The sequence below is a fragment of the Malaclemys terrapin genome, chromosome 5, assembly GCF_027887155.1.
Source record: "Malaclemys terrapin pileata isolate rMalTer1 chromosome 5, rMalTer1.hap1, whole genome shotgun sequence".
Lineage (NCBI taxonomy): Eukaryota > Metazoa > Chordata > Testudines > Emydidae > Malaclemys > Malaclemys terrapin.
In genome coordinates this window covers 10,139,315-10,160,161 of record NC_071509.1, presented here as the reverse complement: position 1 = coordinate 10,160,161, position 20,847 = coordinate 10,139,315, and the positions used below count along the sequence as shown (strand labels likewise).

At 39.5% G+C, this 20,847-nt stretch overlaps 1 protein-coding gene across 2 annotated transcripts in view; it reads right to left on the bottom strand.

Annotated features, from left to right (window-relative positions):
• CTNNA2 (catenin alpha 2) overlaps positions 1-20,847 on the bottom strand; it is a 747,858-nt gene that overhangs the window by 587,894 nt on the left and 139,117 nt on the right. For both annotated transcript variants that reach the window (XM_054029838.1, XM_054029839.1), the window contains exon 3: positions 7,056-7,251. In XM_054029838.1, the coding sequence (XP_053885813.1) occupies positions 7,056-7,251 (196 nt within the window). The remainder of the gene's footprint in view (positions 1-7,055; positions 7,252-20,847) is intronic.

Sequence of the window (20,847 nt, the reverse complement as noted above, 5' to 3'; positions counted from 1 at the left end):
ATAATTCTGCGAGTGTGACATTTGCAAGAGACATGAAAGAGCTCGGTTTCCTTGTTCCCAGAATAGCTGCTTTCAAGAACTCTTGACTTGTTAAACTGAAAGTGTTGATCATCAAGATGTTTTGCCTCATTCCTGCTGGGTAAAAAATAAATCTTACTTCTTCCACTTTCTTCCAGTAATAATGATCTTACATTTGATTAGTCCTTTTTAACAAGTAGGATCCCAAAGCACTGAGCAAACAACAAACTACAATTGCAAAAGAATTAATGGACACAAATCTGACATCAGGAATCAAAATACTCAAAAACCAGTGGGAGAACACTTTAACCTGTCTGGTCATTCAGTGACAGACCTGCGGGTGGCTATATTACAACAGAAAAACTTCAAAAACAGACTCCAACGAGAGACTGCTGAGCTAGAATTGATATGCAAACTAGACACAATCAACTCCGGTTTGAATAAGGACTGGGAATGGCTGAGCCATTACAAACATTGACTCTATCTCCCCTTGTAAGTATTCTCACACTTATTATCAAACTGTCTGTAATGGGCTAGCTTGATTATCACTTCAAAAGTTTTTTTTTCTCTTAATTAATTGGCCTCTCAGAGTTGGTAAGACAACTCCCACCTGTTTATGCTCTCTGTATGTGTGTATATATATCTCCTCGATATATGTTCCATTCTATATGCATCCGAAGAAGTGGGCTGTAGTCCATGAAAGCTTATGCTCTAATACATTTGTTAGTCTCTAAGGTGCCACAAGTACTCCTGTTCTTCTTTTTGCGGATACAGACTAACACGGCTGTTACTCTGAAACCTGAACATAATCTGAATATCTTTAGTGTTTCACAAAGTACTGTTTAAGACCTTTATCTTTTGTTACACTATTTCTGTGGCTTTACACACACACACACACACACACACACACACACACACACACACACACCACATTTTTAAAAAGAGGCATGTGAGCAATTTGAAAACGTGGTCATGTGCCATAAATCTAGTGAGTGGGGGGAAGGGAAGGATTCCTCTCAGGTGCCTTTAACTTTATGAAGCACAAGTTTACAAATCAAATTAGTGGTAAACTAATATAAGTCACTGATAAACTGAATAATGAGCTCAGATATGATAATGAACATGCTATCTATGCTTAGATTAGATAGGCTACATGGATCACCGTAAGTCAGGCACACATGGACTAAGCAAAGCAAAACTGAATGAATGTCAAAGCACCAAAGGGATATCACCACATGATCATATATTGAGATGGAACAAGCGTGGTGAGGTCAGCATGGAAATTCTGGATCATAGTTCAGTGCACCAAGAACACACAGGTCCTGGACTAAGAAGAGACCAAAACAAACAGGTATATCTTTCCCTAGCCACCATCAAGATGGAACAGAGTGCCAGGGAGAGGCACAGATCAGCCAGAAAGGGCCTGATTTGCACTCTACACTGCTACCGCTGCTCTCAGGATTAAAATTATTTAAGAGCTACTGATGATGGTATTTCCAAATTGTCCTACATGAGCGAGACACAAGTCTCATTGGAACACTGAGAATTGGGCACCTAACTCTTTTAGGCGCCTTTAAAAATCATAGCTGAAGTTCTGGTAATCTTGTGCTAAGACCTAAAAAAGATGATCCTGGCAGATGGTATCTTTAGATATTAGGATTTACAGATGAGAAAACTGACAAGAGCTTTATTATGCTGCCAGTAAAGAGGACAGCTTTAATCAAAGTCAATAAATGTGAAAAGTTTGTCATGGAAATTCACTACCAATCTCTTGCTTTCCCCCATAAGTATCAGAGATTGAAATACTTTACTGTCACAGTTAAGGGGCACTGCATCTGTATTTTCTCCTCCATCATCCCTCAAGGACATCCATTTTAGGCTTCTGGTTCCTTAGCTGTCACCTCTCTTGGATAGAGACCAGTGACTCTCTCCCTTCTGACCAGGGATTTTCCAGGTTGCACAGTTCCCTGCCTACACTATAATATCCCCAACAAGCCAGACTGTCGCTTGGAACGGCAAAAACCCTGGAGCTGGCCCTGCCTGTGCTTTGCTTTCTCTCGGGAGGCACTGAACAGCTGAAATTGCCAGCAGTCACAAGTTATCACACAGCTCTTTATAAGTAAGCACAGTTATTCTTAAGTTGTAAGTATCAGAGAGAAAACATTAAAAACAGTAAAAGAACCAACATTCATGCTAATAAGTTTACCAGAGATCATCCCCCACCTCCAATCTCAGGCTCTGGTAGGAGTCATTCCTTCAAACCCAACCCAAAGGTTTTGGGTTTTTTTTTCCTGTTGACTACAAAGTTCATAAACAGCCTTAGCTCAGAACTAGCATCCCCATGAATAGGTTACTCTTTCCTTTATACCACTTGGGCCTTTGATGTTGAGAGTCTGGAACGGGTAATCAGCAGATAATGGTCCTCTCCTCAGGGCGTAGCTTCCAACAGTTATTTTTCTAAATAACTATAGCTGGGAAAATTGCATTCACCTTTCCCTAGAGATTCTCCAAGCAAACCACTTGGCACTGTTTCTCCCCAAAATCCATTCTTGTCTGCCACATTGTTCAACATAGTCTTTTGAAGTTCATGACACTTTCAAGGGTTCGCATCGTATCTTCAGCAGAGAGAGGTTACATACAACCCCAGCCTACAATAATACATAGTGGCTGCATTTAATACAATGGACTCCAAAAATATTTAAACTTAATTCAATAAGGTTTTTCAAGGATATTGCATTACATTGCCACAACTGTCATACCTGCTATGTATTTTACCTTTAAAATTCTTAGCTGAGATACAAGATTACTTTTGAATTTCCAAAGCCTTATTGTAGTTATTATTTATTTGAAAGCAGGTGTCCTATAATAACAATGCAAACTACTGTAATGGTTATAAAATGAAATTTCTTAAATTTCTTTCCCACATGCTACTGTGAAAGATGCTTATTAGATGAGTTGCTTGCATATTGTTGGTATATCCTGAAGTTACCATTCTATAAAATATGCAAGGTCTCCTCAACATCTATTTAACCACCAACTACATAGTGAAGATCACATTTTAATATTGCTTGTATTTTTGTGATTTAAGATTATGCTAATCTTTGTGTTACACATTTAAAACCCAAAACATTCTACATCATTGCATTATTTGCTGGTTCATTATTAAATTGTTCAGCACACAAAATATTGATTAGATATATGCTATACATACTTTTTCTTTAGGCCACTATTAAGAGCCTAAAAGGGTTGCAAACTATTTTCCCTGTAATTTTCATTACAGAAAAAAGCTCATCCTCTACACAGTTATATAAAGAATAACTTGAAGCAAAGTCAGCCTCATGGTTTTGCATCAGCACTGGTCATTTAGGACACTGAATAATCTTTGAGTTTCCTATTTCCTGAGTCAGTGGAGCTCAGGCAAAGTGATGAGATGATGTGGTAAATTACCTAAGATAGAATGTTCAGTAGAGTTGGAGAACATTTTTCAGTTTATTCACTGAAAAAATCAATTCCAGCCTTTGCAAAACTATTCGTGAATTTGACCCAAATTCTCCAAACAGTTTTGTCCCTCCCCACACCCAAATTTTTCAGAGTACATTCACTGGAGGACTTTGGCGGCCTTCACATAATGCACTGGGGGGATGGGATCAGTGGTGGTGCCACCTCCCTCATATTTTTAAATTCAGTGGTTAAAACATGCATCCAAAATAGTAATTAAAGTAGAGGGACTTGAACGTGGCAGTCCCAGCAACCAGATAAGTGCCCTAATCACCAGCCTATGGAATCACGATTGTTCTCACTCTTTGCCTATTAAAGTTTTTTATACAGAGGAACAGCTTCAACAGGAGAGACTGAAAAAGACTAGCCCCAGAATACTTCACATCCCACTTGTTAGGATGCTCCACCTCAAATCCCCAGTGAGTGCCCTAATCACTGGGCTAAATGTTATAAGAGGTGTGGGCACCACCTCTGTCTTCCCCCTCACCATTTTGTGACTCTAGCCCTTTAAAATGTCCAGAAACAAAATGTTTCATGCCAAACAAAATATTTTGTTCAATCAGTTCATCAACTTTTTAAGCATTTATTGGTATCAGTTTAATCTCAACTATTTCCCCCCCCCCGAATAACCAGTAAATAAAAAAAAAATCAGTTATTGACCCAGCTGTAATGTTCAGCTAAACAAATGCTACTACTGAATAAACAATTAGTTATTTGTACAAATATTGAAAATATAATGCAATGTACACCACATAAGTAGTTTTAATCACATGATCATCATCCAGGAAGCTAGAGGCATATTTTTCTTGGAAGAAATCCAACAATCACAGAATTATAAGACTGGAGGGACCTTGAGAGGTCATCTAGTCCAGTCCCCTGCACTCAGGGCACAACTAAGTATTATCTAGACCTTCCCTGACAGGCGTTTGTCTAACCTGCTCTTAAAAATCTCCAATGACGGAGATCCCACAAGCTCCCTAGGCAATTTATTCCAGTGCTTAATTACCCTCACAGTTAGGAAGTTTTCCCTAATGTCCAACCCAAACCGCCCTTGCTGCAATTTAAGTCCATTGATTCTTGTCCTATCCTCAGAGGCCAAGGAGAACATTTTTTTCTCCCTCCTCCTTGTAACAACCTTTTCATGGAATCATAGAATAATAGAAGAATAGGGTTGGAAGAGACTTCAGGAGGTCATTCTAGTCCAACCCCCTGCTCAAAGTAGGACCAACCCCAACTAAATCATCCCAGCCAGGGCTTTGTCAAGTCGGGCCTTAAAAACCTCTAAGGATAGAAATTCCACCACCTCCCTTTTATGTACTTGAAAACTGTAATCCTGTTCTCCCTCAATATTCTCTTTCTCCAGACTAAACAAACCCATTTTTTTCAATCTTCCCTTATAGGTCATATTTTCTAGACTTGTAATTATTTTTGTTGCTTTTCTCTGGACTTTCTCCAATTTGTTCACATCTTTCTTGAAATGTGACACCCAGAACTGGACACAATACTCCAGATGAGGCCTAATCAGCGTGGAGTAGAGTGGAAGAATTGCTTCTTGTGTTTTGATTACAACTCCTGCTAATCTATCCCAGAATGATGTTCACTTTTCCGGCAACAACGTTACACTGTTGATTCATATTTAGCTTGTGATCCAGTATGACCTCCAGATCTCTTTCCGCAGTACTCCTTCCATGACAGCCATTTCCCATTTTGTATGTGTGCAACTGATTGTTCTTTCCTAAGTGCAGTACTTTGCATTTGTGCTTATTGAATTTCATCCTATTTACTTCAGACCATTATTCCAGTTTATCCAGATCATTTTGAATTTTAATCCTATCCTCCAAAGCACTTGCAACCCCTCCCAGCTTCGTATCGTCCGCAAACTTTATAAATATACTCTCTATGCCATTATCTAAATCATTGATGAAGATATTGAACAGAACTGGATCCAGAACTGATCCCTGCAGGACCCATTTGATATACCCTTCCAGCTTGACTGTGAACTACTGATAACTACTGTGTGGGAACGGTTTTCCAAAAAGTTACGCACCCACCTTCTATTATCTCCATCTAGCTTGTATTTTCCTAGTGTATTTATGAGAAGGTCATGTGAGACAGTATCAGAAGCTAAAGTGAAGATATATCACATTTTCTGCTTCCCCCATCCACAAAGCCTGGTACCCTGTCAAAGAAAGCTATTAGATTGCTTTGAAATTATTTGTTCTTGACAAATCCATGCTGACTGTTACTTATCACCTTATTATCCTTTAGGTGTTTGCAAATTGATTGTTTAATTATTTGGTTCATTACCTTTCTGGGTACTGAAGTTAAGCTGACTGGTCTGTAATTCCCTGGTTGTCCTTATTTCCCTTTTTATAGATTGGAACTATCTTTGCCCTCTTCCAGACCTCTGGACTCTCACTCATCTTCCACGACTTTTGGAAGGTAATCACTAAGGGCAGGATTGGTGGGTAGTGATCGATCTATCGGGGATCGATTTATCGCGTCAGATAAATCGATCCCCGAACATGCTCCCTGTCGACTCCGGAACTTCAGCTCGCAAGAGGCAGAAGCGGAGTCAATGGGGCAGCGGCAGCGGTCGACTCACCGCCATCCTCACGGCCAGGTAAGTCGACCTAAGATACACTGACTTCGTAGACCAGGGCTAAGGGCTCAGATATCTCCTCAATCAGCTCCTTGAGTATTCTAGGATGTATTTCATCAGGTCCTGATGACATCTAACTTGTCTAAGTCATTTTTAACTTGTTCTTTCCCTATGTTAGCCTCTGATCCTACCTTCTTTTTTACTGGCATTCACTATGTTATATGTCCAATTGCTACTAACCTTTTTGGTGAAAACTGAAACAAAAAAGTCTTTTAACACTTCTGCCATTTCCATATTTTCTATTATTGTTTACCCCCTTTTCATTGAGTAACAGACCAACCCTGTCCTGGGTCTTCCTCTTGCTTCTAATGTATTTCTAGAATATTTTCTTGTTACCTTTTATGTCTCTAGCTAGTTTAATCTTGTTTTGTGCCTTGGTCTTTCCAACTTTTTGTAAGACTCTTTTTTGAGTTTCAGATAATTGAAGAGTTCCTGGTTAAACCAGTGTGATCTCTTGCTATACTTCCTATCTTTCTTACACAGTGGGATAGTTTGCTCTTGTGCCCTTATTAATATCTCTTTGAAAAAGTGCCAACTCTCTAGAACGGTTTTCCCCCTTAGACTTGCTTCCCATGGGATCTTACCTACCTACTCCCTGAGTTAGCTGAAGTCTGCCTTCTTGAAATCCATTATCTTTATTGTGTATGTACCCTTCTATACCAATATTCCAGACATGGGTATTATCCCACCAAGTCTCTGTGATGCCAGCTATGTCATAGTTGTGCTTATTAACTAGCATTTCTAGTTTTTCCTGCTAATACCCAATACTTCTTGCATCAGTATACAGACCTCTAAGATACTGATTTGATTTCCCCCCATGTTCTCTCATGTAGCAATTATAATAAGTTAAGAGTTAGGACAGATTCACTGTACGTACCTTGTTTGCGTACATCCTCTACAGCAACAACCAATTCCTCCTTGAGGTCATGGCTCTCTTTAGCAATCTGTTCTCCTTTTTCCAAAAAGTTTTGGGTCGCTTGCTCTACCGAGGCAGCCAACACATGTGCTTTCTTAGATCGCCCTTTCTTTTTACCAGATGGCCCTTTGTTGCTTGTGTTAACAAGGGTTGTCACCTTTGGAGAGGGGGAAAAAAAAGGTTTTTTAAAAAGTTTGCACAGCACTTTAATTAGTTGCCCTAATTAGTATTAAATTAGCTGTCCCATATGGAAGGTCATGTGATCTGTATGTGTCTTTTTTTCCCCAATAAAAATACCCCAACCTTCAGACATGCCAAGCATGCACAGATTTGACTGGCTTTCATGGGAGCTAAAAGTGCTCAGCACCTAAATTCATAAATTCCAAGGCTAGAAGAGACCATTGGGATCATCTAACCTGACCTCCTGTAGAACACAGGGCAGAGAACTTGCCCCACATCATTCCTAGAGCAGATCTTTTTAGAAAAAAAAAATCCAAACTTGATTTAAAAGTTGCCATTGATGGAGAATCCACCACAAGCCTTTGGAAAATTGTTCTAATGTTTAATTACCCTGTTAAAAATATATGCCTTATTTCCAGTCTGAATTTGCCTAGCTTCAGCTTCCAGATATGGGATCATTGGATACCTTTCTCCGCTAGACTGAAACACCCATTATCAAATATTTGCTCCCCATGTACTTATAGACTGTGATCAAGTCCCCATTTAACCTTATTTTTGTTAAGCTAAATAGATTGAACTCTTGGAGTCTATTATAATAAGGCAGGTTTTCTAATCCTTTCCTCATTCTCATGGCTCTTCTTTGAACCTTCACCAATTTATCAACATTGTTCTTGAACTATTGACACCAGAACTGGACATAATGTTCTAACCACAGTTGCACCAGTGCCAGATACAGAGGTAAAATAACCTCTCCTCTCCTACCCAAGATTCCCCTGTTTATGTCTCCAAGGATCACATTAGTCCTATTGGCCACAGAGTTGCACTGAGAGCTCATGTTCAGTGGATTAGCCATCATAACCCACAAATATTTTTCAGAGTCACTGCTTCTTAGGATAGAGTCCTCCAGCTTGTAAATATGGCCTACATTCTTTACTCCTAGGTGTATACATTTACATTTAAAACCTGGCCACTTATTTTAATTTCTTAAATATGGATTTAGGTGCCTAATATGAGGCTCCCAAGTTTGAAAATGTAGTCCCAAATGTGCAGAAAATGATACTGATAATAAGGGACAGAGATTTTTTTCTGCTTATTTCTTGATCCATATCCAGCCCAGGTTGGGAGAGCCAAATTTTAGTAACACTCAAACATTTGAAGAGATAGTGTTAAGAAGCAAAGTCCAGAAAGCAACAGTATTAAAGTAATGCCACAATCGAGCAATTAAATATGATGACACAAAAGTTGGCAGCGGTCAAAAAAGCAACACTTTTCTGGGATGACAAATGGTATTCCTTATATCGTGGTAGTGTCTAAATTTTGGCCACTTTCCAGACACAAAGGAAGATGCAGCCCCTGCTGCAAAGACTATGCAAGCTAAAAAGCATTATTAGTTTTATTACTTCAATGTACACATACTAAGGTAGGACAGTAGTTGATGCTGTAGTAATGGTCCCATTTTTGCACTGAAGACATTTTAACTTAAAAATACTGTTCATGCTTTCACATTTTTTTAGTATTAGGTCACACTGACAATTAGAATTTGTTGCAAACATGTTGAATAACTTGAGTAAGATTTTTTGGAAATTTTGGAGATTTAGAAAACATTGCACACTGTATCTAATGTGCCTTTCTGCCACTCCGCCTGCCCAAAGAAATCACATTACATCACAACATTCAAATCATTCAAGTTGTATGTAACAGGATAATATACTTTAGGAACTAGCATAAGCATGCTGGACACCTCTGTTGAGGTGTTCTGTTATCAGGTGCTTAAACCTTGAATGAAAAAGCAATGGAATTACTGCTGAGTCACAATCGCAGGTGGATTTAAATAGCTCTAATCAGGATACAAAAGGTTGTTTGGGTGACCATAAGGGTATGTACTGCAGAGTTAACATGGATTATTATCTGGGTGTTAAACGCTAACGTCTCCCTAATATCCTCATGCAAAATCTTTGTACCCAGGTCTGTATCTGCTTTGGACCTGGGCTTACTATGCCAGTTGGGGTACAAGTTAGAGCACAGGTTCTCCAACTCACTTAGTAGTCTGGACACCCACACACAGGTTTGGCGAACTCAGAGCCCATGTTTATTTGTTTATTTCTTTTTATTTTAAGCAAAATTTCAACTCTGAATTTCCATACTTTTAAAAGTTGGTTTCACTGTTTATATCATGGTGATAGATCTCTGTAACCTAATTCTAGATTAACAAAGAAACACAATAAATTACTCATAAAAGGTTAGTAAGAACAGGTTTCAAATGCAGTGGGTCAGTGAAACTAATTGACCTTATACTTTCAATAAAAGGATATTGCAGAAATTGGCATGGTTAAACTGAGGGCAAAGAAAATGAGGCTGGGATCTGAGCTCAATTATACCCTTGATGGGGGCCGGATGCGACAGAGCATGTGTGACCAATTGACAGTGCTGGCTAAAGCATTCTGATCTCCAATGCATGGGGCACATGACCACAGAAGTGGAACACATATAGTGTAGCACTCAGAGAAGAATTAGGTCTGTTGCTGCCAGGATACTTCAGATAATACTTCAGATACACAGGGAGAAAACATAAATTAAGGAAAAGCAGGACAATAAAGGAATGTCATCAGAAAGTTTCTACGTAGAGAAGAATTACTAACACGATGCAGCAGGGGCAGCCAAAGACAAAGGAGTCCAATGGTTCAAAAATAAATTACTGTAGAAACATTTAGAATTTTTTGTTGGTAGAAAAATTACATAACTACTATGAATGGGCAGAGACAGAGGACACGCTTAACTTCTTCCTGTCCCCAAAACATTAAGTATTCCATTAAAAAAATATCAAACCTAATCTTGTTGATTGGTATAGTGCACCATTCTGCACATTCTACCATGATAAAGAAACAACTAAACAAAATTAAGTAACCAAAATCACCTCCACAAAAATTCAATATACTGATTTTTGTTAAACCTTAATGGAAATGGTCCTTTATTATGGATAAAATAGCATAATAAGTTTGCATTAATTATTTCAAAGGAAATTATTAATTTTCAAAATATTCACCCATCCTTACAGAACTGATATCAAAGAATTTCACGGAAATAACACACATGTTGGGTACTTTTATTTCAAATTTTCCCCAACCATTGCCATGCTAATATGTGAAGATAATGAGGACAGAGCTGGGTTATAAATTTTCCAACAAAACAGTTTAATCAGAAAATGCAGATTTGTAGAACTCAAAATGTTTTGCAGAAACGTCATGGGTTCGATGAACTTTTGGTGAATCAAAGGGAGGTTTCTATGCGAAACCTGCCACCTCTCCAGGCTGCTGGGGTCTTCCAGGATCCCCAGCTACACAGTAGCCAGATGTATCAGGGCTTCCAGACTCCTGGTCATGGATCCGGGAACCTGTAAGCCCAGGAGCTCCAGCTTTACCCACGGCTCAACTTCTGGGTCCACAAGCTTCAGGTTTCCAAGCCAAGTACAAAATACATCAGAAGGACAGAACAGGTCATGCTGGTGGAGGAGTGGCTATTTGTGATTATTTGTGAAAGAAAGCATAGAATTAAATGAAGTAAAAAACTTAAATGACCCAAACTGTACCATAGAATCTCTTTGTATAGTAATGACATGCTCTAATAATAGGGATATATTACCAACCACCTGGCCACACTGGTGACAGTCAGGGCTTTGGAGTTGTGCTCTGGCTCCGCTCCAGCTCCAGGCAAAAACCTGCAGCTCCGCTGCTTCAGAGCTGCTCTGCGCTCCAGCTCCACGCTCAACTCCAAAGCCCTGGTGACCGTGACTGTGAAATCCTCAGGGAGATTAGAGAGGCTATAAAAATAAACTCAATAATAATGGGGGATTTCAACTATCCCCATATTGACTGGGTACGGGGATGCAGAAATAAAGTTTGACACTTTAAATGACTGCTTCTTGGAGCAGCTAGTCCTGGAACCCACAAGAGGAGAGGCAATTCTAGTCTTAAATGGAGCACAGGATCTGGTCCAAGAGGTGAATATAGCTGGACTGCTTGCTAATGGTGACCTTAATGTAATTAAATTTAACATCCCTGCTGCGGGGAAAACACCACAGCAGCCCAACATTGTAGCATTTAATTTCAGAAAAGGAGACTACTCAAAAATAAGGAAGTTAATTAAACAGAAATTAAAAGGTACAGTGCCAAAGGTTTCAGAGTAGCAGCCGTGTTAGTCTGTATCCGCAAAAAGAACAGGAGTACTTGTGACACCTTAGAGACTAACAAATTTATTAGAGCATAAGCTTTCGTGGGCTACAGCCCACTTCTTCGGATGCATATAGAGTGGAACATATATTGAGGAGATATATATACACACATACAGAGAGCATGAACAGGTGGGAGCTGTCTTACCAATTGTGAGAGGCCAATTAAGAAAAAAAAAAAATACTTTTGAAGTGATAATCAAGATAGCCCAGTACAGACAGTTTGATTTAGTGCCAGAAGTGAAATCCTTGCAAGCTGCATGGAAACTTTTTAAAAATATCATAATTGAGGCTCAACTTAAATGTATACCCCAAATTAAAAAACATAATAAGAGAACCGAAGAACTGCCAAAGTGGCTAAACAACAAAGTAAAAGAAGCAGTGAGAGACAAAAAGGCATTATTTAAAAAGTGGAAGTTAAAACCTAGTGAGGAAAATAGAAAGGAGCATAAACTCTGGCAAATTGATTGTAAAAAATATAATTAGGAAGGCCAAAAAAAGAATGTGAAGAACAACTAGCCAAAGACTCAAAAAGTAATAGCAAAAAAATGTTCAAGTACATGAGAAGCAGGAAGCCTGCTAAACAACCAGTGGGGCCCCTGGATGATCAAAATGCTAAAGCAGCACTCGAGGACGATAAGGCCTTTGCAGAGAAGCTAAATGAATTCTTTCCATCAATCTTCACGGCTGAGGAGGTGAGGGAGATTCCCAAACCTTAGCCAGTCTTCAAATCTGAGGAACTGTCCCAGATTGAGGTGTCATTAGAGGAGGTTTTGGAACAAATTGATAAACGAAGCAGTAACAAGTCACCAGGACCAGATGGTATTCACCCAAGAGTTCTGAAGGAACTCAATATGAAATTACCAAACTACTAACTGTAGTTTGTAACTATCATTTAAATCAGCTTCCATATCAAATGCCGGGAGGATAGCTAATGTGAAGCCAATTTTTAAAAGGACTCCAGAGGTGATCCCAGCAGTTACAGGCTGGTAAACCTGACTTCAGTACCAGGCAAACTGGTTGAAACTATATAATAAAGAACAAAATGGCTCCAGGGAGACTCTGCCAAGTATGACCAGTTTGACAAATGTGGTGTTAATTGTGGGGGGGCTGGCTCTATCTGACATTAAATCTGTCTGGTAAACTGCTGGCAAAAGACGCACACGAAACCTCTCCAAACCACAAGCCTGCAGGTGTTGACTGACTAAAGACATCCTAGTGCTCAAAACAGCTCCTTATGTGGCAACAAAAGGTCATAGCAGATGTAAACATAAACAGAGGCCAAGGATTTAAGCAGGGAAATTAGGGGGCAATTATTGGGCCAAGACAGAGAGTAGAACTGCCTGCCTGGGGAGCGGGAGGGCTGATAATTACAATAAAGGGGAAACGCAAAAGGATCCCAATGCTCACTCCTTGGGAAGTGGGGAGGTGAACAGGTGGTACGGCTATGCTTCTGCAGGGGGTAGCCGAGCTTCTGCTACAATAAACCGAGCCATAACTGAAGACTCCAGTCTCCGTGTGTTCCTGTGTGTGTCCGCTGGTCGTGTCTGAAGACGTAGGATGCCCCAACATTAATCATCATTCATATCAGTTTCCCTTTTTAGTGGCTCATCTCTTCATCATCTATATCCCTTTTATGTAATTTAAAGTGGCCTACAGTGAAACACATTAGAAGCCAGTTATTTTCTTTGATAGACTTTCAATTATTATATGCCTGCAAACACATGCACCCACATTCACTTTCCCCCGCCCTCCCATTAGCTGTCTGCCCTCCACTCATCTTTTTTTCAATCCATTTTATGCTATCCTATATAATCTGATAACATGGAGTCTGAATGCGCATCCTTACAGTATGTCCTCAATTAAAGATATGCCTTTGTCTTTCTATACTCATACACTACTGGCTTTACAACGAAGGGGGAAAACAAAAGAGGTAGAAGAGAGGAGATTCTTTCCCCTGCCCCAAAGAGTCGCACCAGCAAAAAAGCCTTCTTTTGTTTCAAGCTGCTCTAAGCATATTAATATCCTAGATGAAGAATTTTTTGATGCCTACAAAACTATGTAAAAGATTTATAAACTGTTAACATAAAACAAATTATAATACATCATGTTTCAGAGCTGCTCCTAAATCACAGGGAGACATGAAAATGAATAAGGAAAATACATTATTTATATCAATTTGGTTGTCAGTGGCAGAATTTTTCTGCACTGTCCAATACGTGTATATAAAGACGGGTCTCCAAAAAATGTATATTCACCTGCTCTAGGAATTATTTTCAGGAAGTTCTATGGCCTGTGTTTCACGGGAGGTCAGACTAGATGCTCACAATGATCTCTTCTGGCCATGGATTCTATTAATCTTTTACCAGTGGTTCTTAACCTTTTCCATTCCAGGACTCCCTTTCTCATGCCAGGAACTGGAGACTTCCTCCCATCCAGCTGGGACTCTTCCCTTGTTTAGCAATATGAGAAAAGCAATCTGGTTGCAACCCACAGACATGTTGTTCAGAACTATTGAGAACTCATAATCGAGATAAAGATTAATCGTCTAGATCAGAATATAAATGCAGGCTTTGCAGAGGATGATGAACTGGCATCACTATGAATTTTTTTTAGAACCCTCAGAGCTGTTATCAGTCCAAAAAGGAGCACCATACACTAGGAATGATTGCTTTCCACTCCAGCCTCAGGCTTTTGCTGTCTTTTTACATTACTGAATTGTGAACGAAGACATCTCAAACAATACATCTTTTACAATGAAATGCTGATCTTTAAACCATGATCATAGTTTTATTTATAAATGAGAGGGTTTTTTGTACTTCATATGTGTAAAAAGAGACTTTTTCCGTATCGCTGGCAAAAACTACAGATTTCTGGTTTGCAATAAATTTCACTATTTCAGAATTTGGTTTCATTCCAGTTTGGCATGGAGCCTAGAAGCTCTGAGAGCTGCAGTGTTACCAGACTCCCAAGCTCCATGGCAGGGAGTCTGGAAGCCCTGGCATGGTGGTGTCACTCTGGAGCCATGGATTCTTGGAAGGGTCCCTGAGAGCTGTCAGGGAGCCAGGCAGGTGTCCCTTGCAACTCTGGCAAACAGGGTTGTGTGAGAATCCTGCCTGTGATTAGGCAAAATTTATCAAACCATTTTCATGCTAGAGGCACAGATTTTCCAACAATTGACTTGCACTGACTGCTAACTTTTAAACAATGGCTTACAAATTTTAAACAATGGACAGACAATAGCTCCAAACGTGGAAGGCATGAACTAGCAACATCTGACAATTATCAAAACAAAGGCAAGTCATTGCTAGTAGGTTTTTATGCAGAGAGTTGATAATTCCGAAAACAAAGTAACATCATTCACCTTTGAACAAAGGAGAGATTTGGACCTTAACTGCAGCCGGAGATCAATCTCATACGTTCTTTTACTCTACTGAACATGACAATAAAGAGGAAAACAGAACACACATAACCCCCCCCCCCCCCAAGGTTGGCTACTATTCCAATAACTCATCATCCGCATCAACATGAAAAATCCCAAAGGGACGTAGTCTTCTTGCAAATTAAGGACTACCCAGATTGATCTCTGGCAAGGTGCTTAAGGTAGTCTGATTATATGTTCAATTTATGTCTCTCACTGACAATCCTGTTACACCACTGAAGCTTTTGACATACACACATTCAACAGCTATGCAGTAGTGTTCCTTGGTACAAAAGTTCCCGAATTTGCGGATCTTTCATTCTTATAGTATGTCCACACCAAGGAAACTGCCAAAACCAAGCCAGTACTGATGGAGGTGGTTGTTGGTTTCAGCTTAAAATATCCTCACTTTGGATCTTGTCCTGCCACTTGACATGGAGCAGCTGATGGAAACAACAAGAATCAAAAATGTCAATCTGGTGTTCGTCAGCCTTCCTCAGCACCCGTGTTTTATTTCCATGCAACAGAGTTGGTGTAACTGTGACTCCACAGATCCACAGTTTTGTATCAGCTGTCATGACTGGGCAGTAAGTGGCCAGACCTAGTAATCAGAGCCAGAATCTATGGTCCCAAGAGTCAAGCTGGGTCAGGAGACCAGGAGGTCAGAGTCATGAAACAAACTGGAGATCAGAACCATGAATCAGATGCCAGGAGTCACACCGGGTTTGGATGCTAGGAAATCAAGCCAGGGGAGTAGGAGCGGGAGCAAGGAAGCACAAGGCACAGAGTCTAGAAGAGGGTGGAGCCCAGTTGTTTGGACAGATTCCTATTCCTACCACTGGCTTAAGTAGGCACAATCTTGATGTCATGAGATCCCTACAGAGACCGAGGAAGGGTCTAAAACATGGCAGCAGCTGCTGCTAGATGACTGTCCAAATCTTTTGAACATCCTCCAGCACTCTCTGTGATGCCTCCCAAGTATTTGCCACCTGCCACCTGCTCAATGTCCCTTCCAGACAGGCTAATACTGAACTGGGAGCTATTTTATGGTAATGACCAGAGCTTAGTTTTATCTGGATCAATGCATACTGCTTTGGGCCAGACCAGATCAACCATCAGCTGCATCAAATCATCAAACTGAGCCAACAAGACAAAGTCACTGACGTATTCAAGATCTTGAAGCAGGAGTGTATTCACCTCAATGCCAGTTACAGTTGACTCCTCAGGCTTATCAACCAATTTATGCTGATACTGAATGATAGTGAGAGACCACGGCCTTGCCAAACATTTGTGGAGATAGGAAGCTATGCTGTGTATCTCCATTGACTCAAATGCAGCTGTCCATTGTGTTACAGAGCTCTATCAATGACATTATTGCAACAGACAATTGAGGAACATCTTAAAATGATCTTCCCACTGATGCTGCAGACTCTGGCTGATAGATAATACATATGGCACTACTGGACAAGCTGGTGCGACCTTCCCTTGCAAACACCTTAAAGTTGAATAGATAGTGTAGAGCTCATGCTTGGTGGCATCCTGTTGTAAACTAACTGCCTGAATAAACCACCAGTAACTCCAAATAGATTATCTCTAAATAGCCATGTGTTTTGAGTCAGCAACCTAAGACCAGTGTTGTGTTATCTACAAACTTTATCAGTGATGATTCTATGTTTTCTTCCAAGTCATTGATAAAACATTAAAGAGCACATGGCCAAGAATGGGTCTCTGAGGGACACCACTGGAAACACACCCTCTTGATGACAATTCCTTATTTATAATTACATTCTCATACCTATCCATTAGCCAGGTTTTAATCCATTTAATGTGTGCCAGGTTAATTTAACATCGTTTTAGGGTTTTTTTTAATCAAAATGTTGAGTGGTACCAAGGCAAACATCTTACAGAAGTCTAATTTATTTCGTCAACACTACTACCTTAATCAACCAAATTTGTACTCTCATCAAAAAAAGATGTCACATTAGTTTGACAGAATCTACTTGCCATAAACAAATTCTGATTGGCATAAATTATATTACCCATCTTTAATTCTTTATTAATTAAGTCTCATATTAGCCACTCCATTACCTTGCCTGGGATCGATGTCAGGCTGACAGGCCTATAATTACTGGATTATCCCATTCACCCATTTTAAAAATCGACACAACATTAGCTTTCTGCCAGTTTTCTGGAACTTCCCCAGTGCACCAAGATTTACTGAAATCAACATAAACGGTCCAATGAACTCTAGCCCGATAAAGTAAGACTTTTACTGGATTAAAAAACTGGTAAAAAATTAAGGTAAGACTTGTAAAACATGTTTATTTCATTGAATTTATTCTATACACATCTATAATGCATATTATAAACATAAAATTCCAGTTGCCAGAGGTAAAAATATTAATTTAAAATAGCATTTCTGAAAGGTTATTAGTATTGGGCAAAATGTTTTGCCATTTACCCCCTAATATCCAAGTAAACGTTTCTTGTTCCAGACAGTGGCATTTCTTGAACTCTAAATGTAAATGGTTGTATGTTATTCTTCTCTTCTCAAAATACTAATATGTCATCAATCTGCTAGAAACAGTCAACGACCTGAATAAAGGCAGCCCTGACATTTTAGAATAAGGCCTTTTTTTCTCCTTCTGGATATAATGGCAGCCTTCCACCTGAATGCACTTATTGCCTGACTGATTATACTAATGGTATCACTCTAAGCATTGTTTTTTTCAGAATGCTCATGGTTCTGAGAAAACTCTGTGTCATCAAAGAGGAAAAACGTGTTTGTAATTATATGTTTCCAATACTTTATTAAATGAAATCCTTTTGCAAGAATAAAGTTACAAGGGACAGTAATTTGGATATTATGATTCTTTAACAATGTATTTTTAAAAACAGACCAACTATATTTCAGAAGTGACTGGTAACTGTGGTTGCTTCAAATTTTGGGTGACCACCTTAGCACCTTATATAGTCTTATATTCAAAGGTGCTAAGCACCTGCAGCGCCAACCTTTCAGGATTGGGTCCTAACACAAAACCAATTCAAAATTTTAAAAATGCCCATCGAATGTTTTTTTAAACATAGCCCAGTGGTCCTCCCATCTCTCTAACCAACATTTCTTTCCCTTCACATGCATCTACCACAGTTTGAAACTGGGTAAAAACTTCTAGAAATAAGAGATGGAAAAGTTCTGTTAAGAATCTATCAACTGACAAGTGCAAGATCATTCCCTACTCTATATTTTCTAGTGTTTTGTCTGGTCTGGATTTAATTGTCCTATGTGATGGGATCCCTCCATTTAACTTTGTTGACTACTTCACAGTCTAAAGTTTCCTGTTCTCAAGATCAGATATATACTGAAGAGTGATTCTAGATTTCTTGGTTCTCAATGACTTACACATTAATTTTGCTAAGTTTATAAGTAATGTGTGGTTTTGTTTGCTTGTTTTATAAACGTCCAGCTCTGCATACTGTAAACTCACTCTAGGATCTGGAAGTCAAGCTGTGCTCTTTCTGTGCTCAATACCAGTAGTCCATAATAACCCTTACCCAACTGAGAAGCATTAGATGTGAGGAGAAGGTAAAAGCATTTGACAGCTGGTATGTGCATTCTGTTCATGTGCAAGACAAAAAAAAAAACATGTAACATACTCTCCCATAGCTTTGCAGGCCCTGTAGTACAAATAGAAAAAATATAAATTTATTTTTTATTTCTAACTTAAGCCAATATGATTCTGAACACATACAGATAGAAGTTCTGTTGAGTAAGACGTTGTGTTTTTAGATAACTACTTTTCTGATCATAACATACTTCAATTTCATGCCAATATTCCAGGTCACATTCTCTTTGTCACTTTAAATAAATTTGCACTTTCCTTACCACAAATTGTATTGTTTCTTTTTTCCTGCCAAATTACGTCACAAATATATGTAATTCATTCTACGCTATCACCTGTAAGATTCTCTGAACATTCCAGGTATCTGGTAAATATCTGTGTTTTTGATTATTTTATAACCAGTAACACCCTCTTTTTTTTTACTTAGAAAAGTCTGTGTGAATGTATTGTTCATGAAAGCTACCTGACTGATATCCATCAAGTTCTCCATTTATCCAGCTAACATATCCATGTAGTGTAAGCTTCCGCACTCTGCAAGGCCAACATGCCTCAGTCTTGATCCAGGGAAAGTCCCTTCAAGGGTAAGATGGTTGCTCTGTGGTTATGGTTAAGGCTACCATTTAGTTATAGGTATTTTTAGTAAAAGTCATGGACAGGTCACGTGCAACAAACAAAAATTCACAGCCTGTGACCTGTCCATGACTTGTATTATATACCCCTAACTAAATCTTAGCTGGGGGGGAGGTGCTGTTCTGTGTGGGTGCAGGGGACTGCTGCTGGGGCGGGGAGTTGCAGTGGCATGAGCTGCCGGAGGCCACTGAGCAGCAGCTGCTCTGGCTGTCCTCAGGGCCTAGGGTGACCAGATGAGAGGAAGAAAATATCGGGACACATTGGGGGGAGGGGTCCGCCGGCGGAGCAAAAAAAAAGCCGAGTGCTGCCGGCGGAGCGAAATATCGGGACAGATTGGTCAGGACGCGGGACAAATACCTAAATATCGGGCCGGTCCCGAATTTATCGGGACGTCTGGTCACCCTATCGGGGCCACCAACCCGCCGCTGCTCCCGCAGCCCCCGGGACCACTGTCGGGGGCCTTTGAGCTGCGACTGCTCCTGCTGCCCCCAGGACCGCTGCCTGGGGCTACCCACACAGCGGCCGGTGCTCCAGTAGCGCCTGTCCCTGGGGCCAGCTGCTTGGGCGGCCCTAGGGTCAGCCAAACTGGCCGCTGCAGAAGTCACAGATGTCGTGGAAAGTCACGGAATTAGTCATGGCCCATATAAACTCTCTGCTCAGTCTGACAAGACTGTCAATTTGTGACATTTGTGCTGGTGCCTTGATGCAACATGGACACTTGTCAAACACACACATTCACTTTTAAATAATGAATCTTCTGTGCTATGATTTAGGAATTCAAAAACTGTCCTTTAGCTTACTAAATCAGATTACAGATATACAAGCACACACATATAGATATTATATTTTTAGCACCTTGTTAGTAATTTTGATAAATATAGCTTTTCTCAAATTAGAAAGACTTAGACAGGTGTTTAATTGATGCTAATTAAGCAATCTATAGTCACTTCCGGTTTGCCATTTAACTCTCAGTGAAGGCAGATTTGAACAAAATTGATTGCTTAGTTGTCCTATTTAAAAGTCTGTTCAGTGGTTTTTATGCAAGCAGAATTTAGAAAATTTCTAAAAACTTTTTTTTCCTCATCATCTTCCTAATTCATATTTCCTCCAATTTCCAACAAACACTTCTTAAAAAGACCTTTTCCAGTAAAATAGCATTTATACAGAAAGCAGTATAAAATATACATTCATCGTTTCATTATTTTTATATTATTTTATTGACTGAGTCTCCCACACTCCGCTCAAAACACTGGCTAGATTTTAATCCTTTTCAGCTCAATAAACATTAAATATAAATAAATTGACAGAGGGACATACTTAAATCAAACTCCATAAATGTTTCTCATGCATTCTCATCTTTTCTCCATTATCAGCTTCTTCCAAAACAGACAGCGACTTTCTAAAATCCTAAATATCTTCTACAAACAAGTTTTAAATAAATTAAATTAAATTAAATTTTAAATAAACATTGTTAATCTAGTACCACCTGACTGGCAAGAGAGCATCTATAAGAAATCGACATTGGTTCTATCTAGGTTATGCCATTTTGTGCAGTCAAATTTATGTTTAGTACTAAAATGTGAGTTTGGGCTGTTATTTACTCATGAAAGACTAGTAAGAACTGCTGAAGATACCAAGAGGCATGTATGAGTAAGAAAAAGTTAGAAAACATCTTGT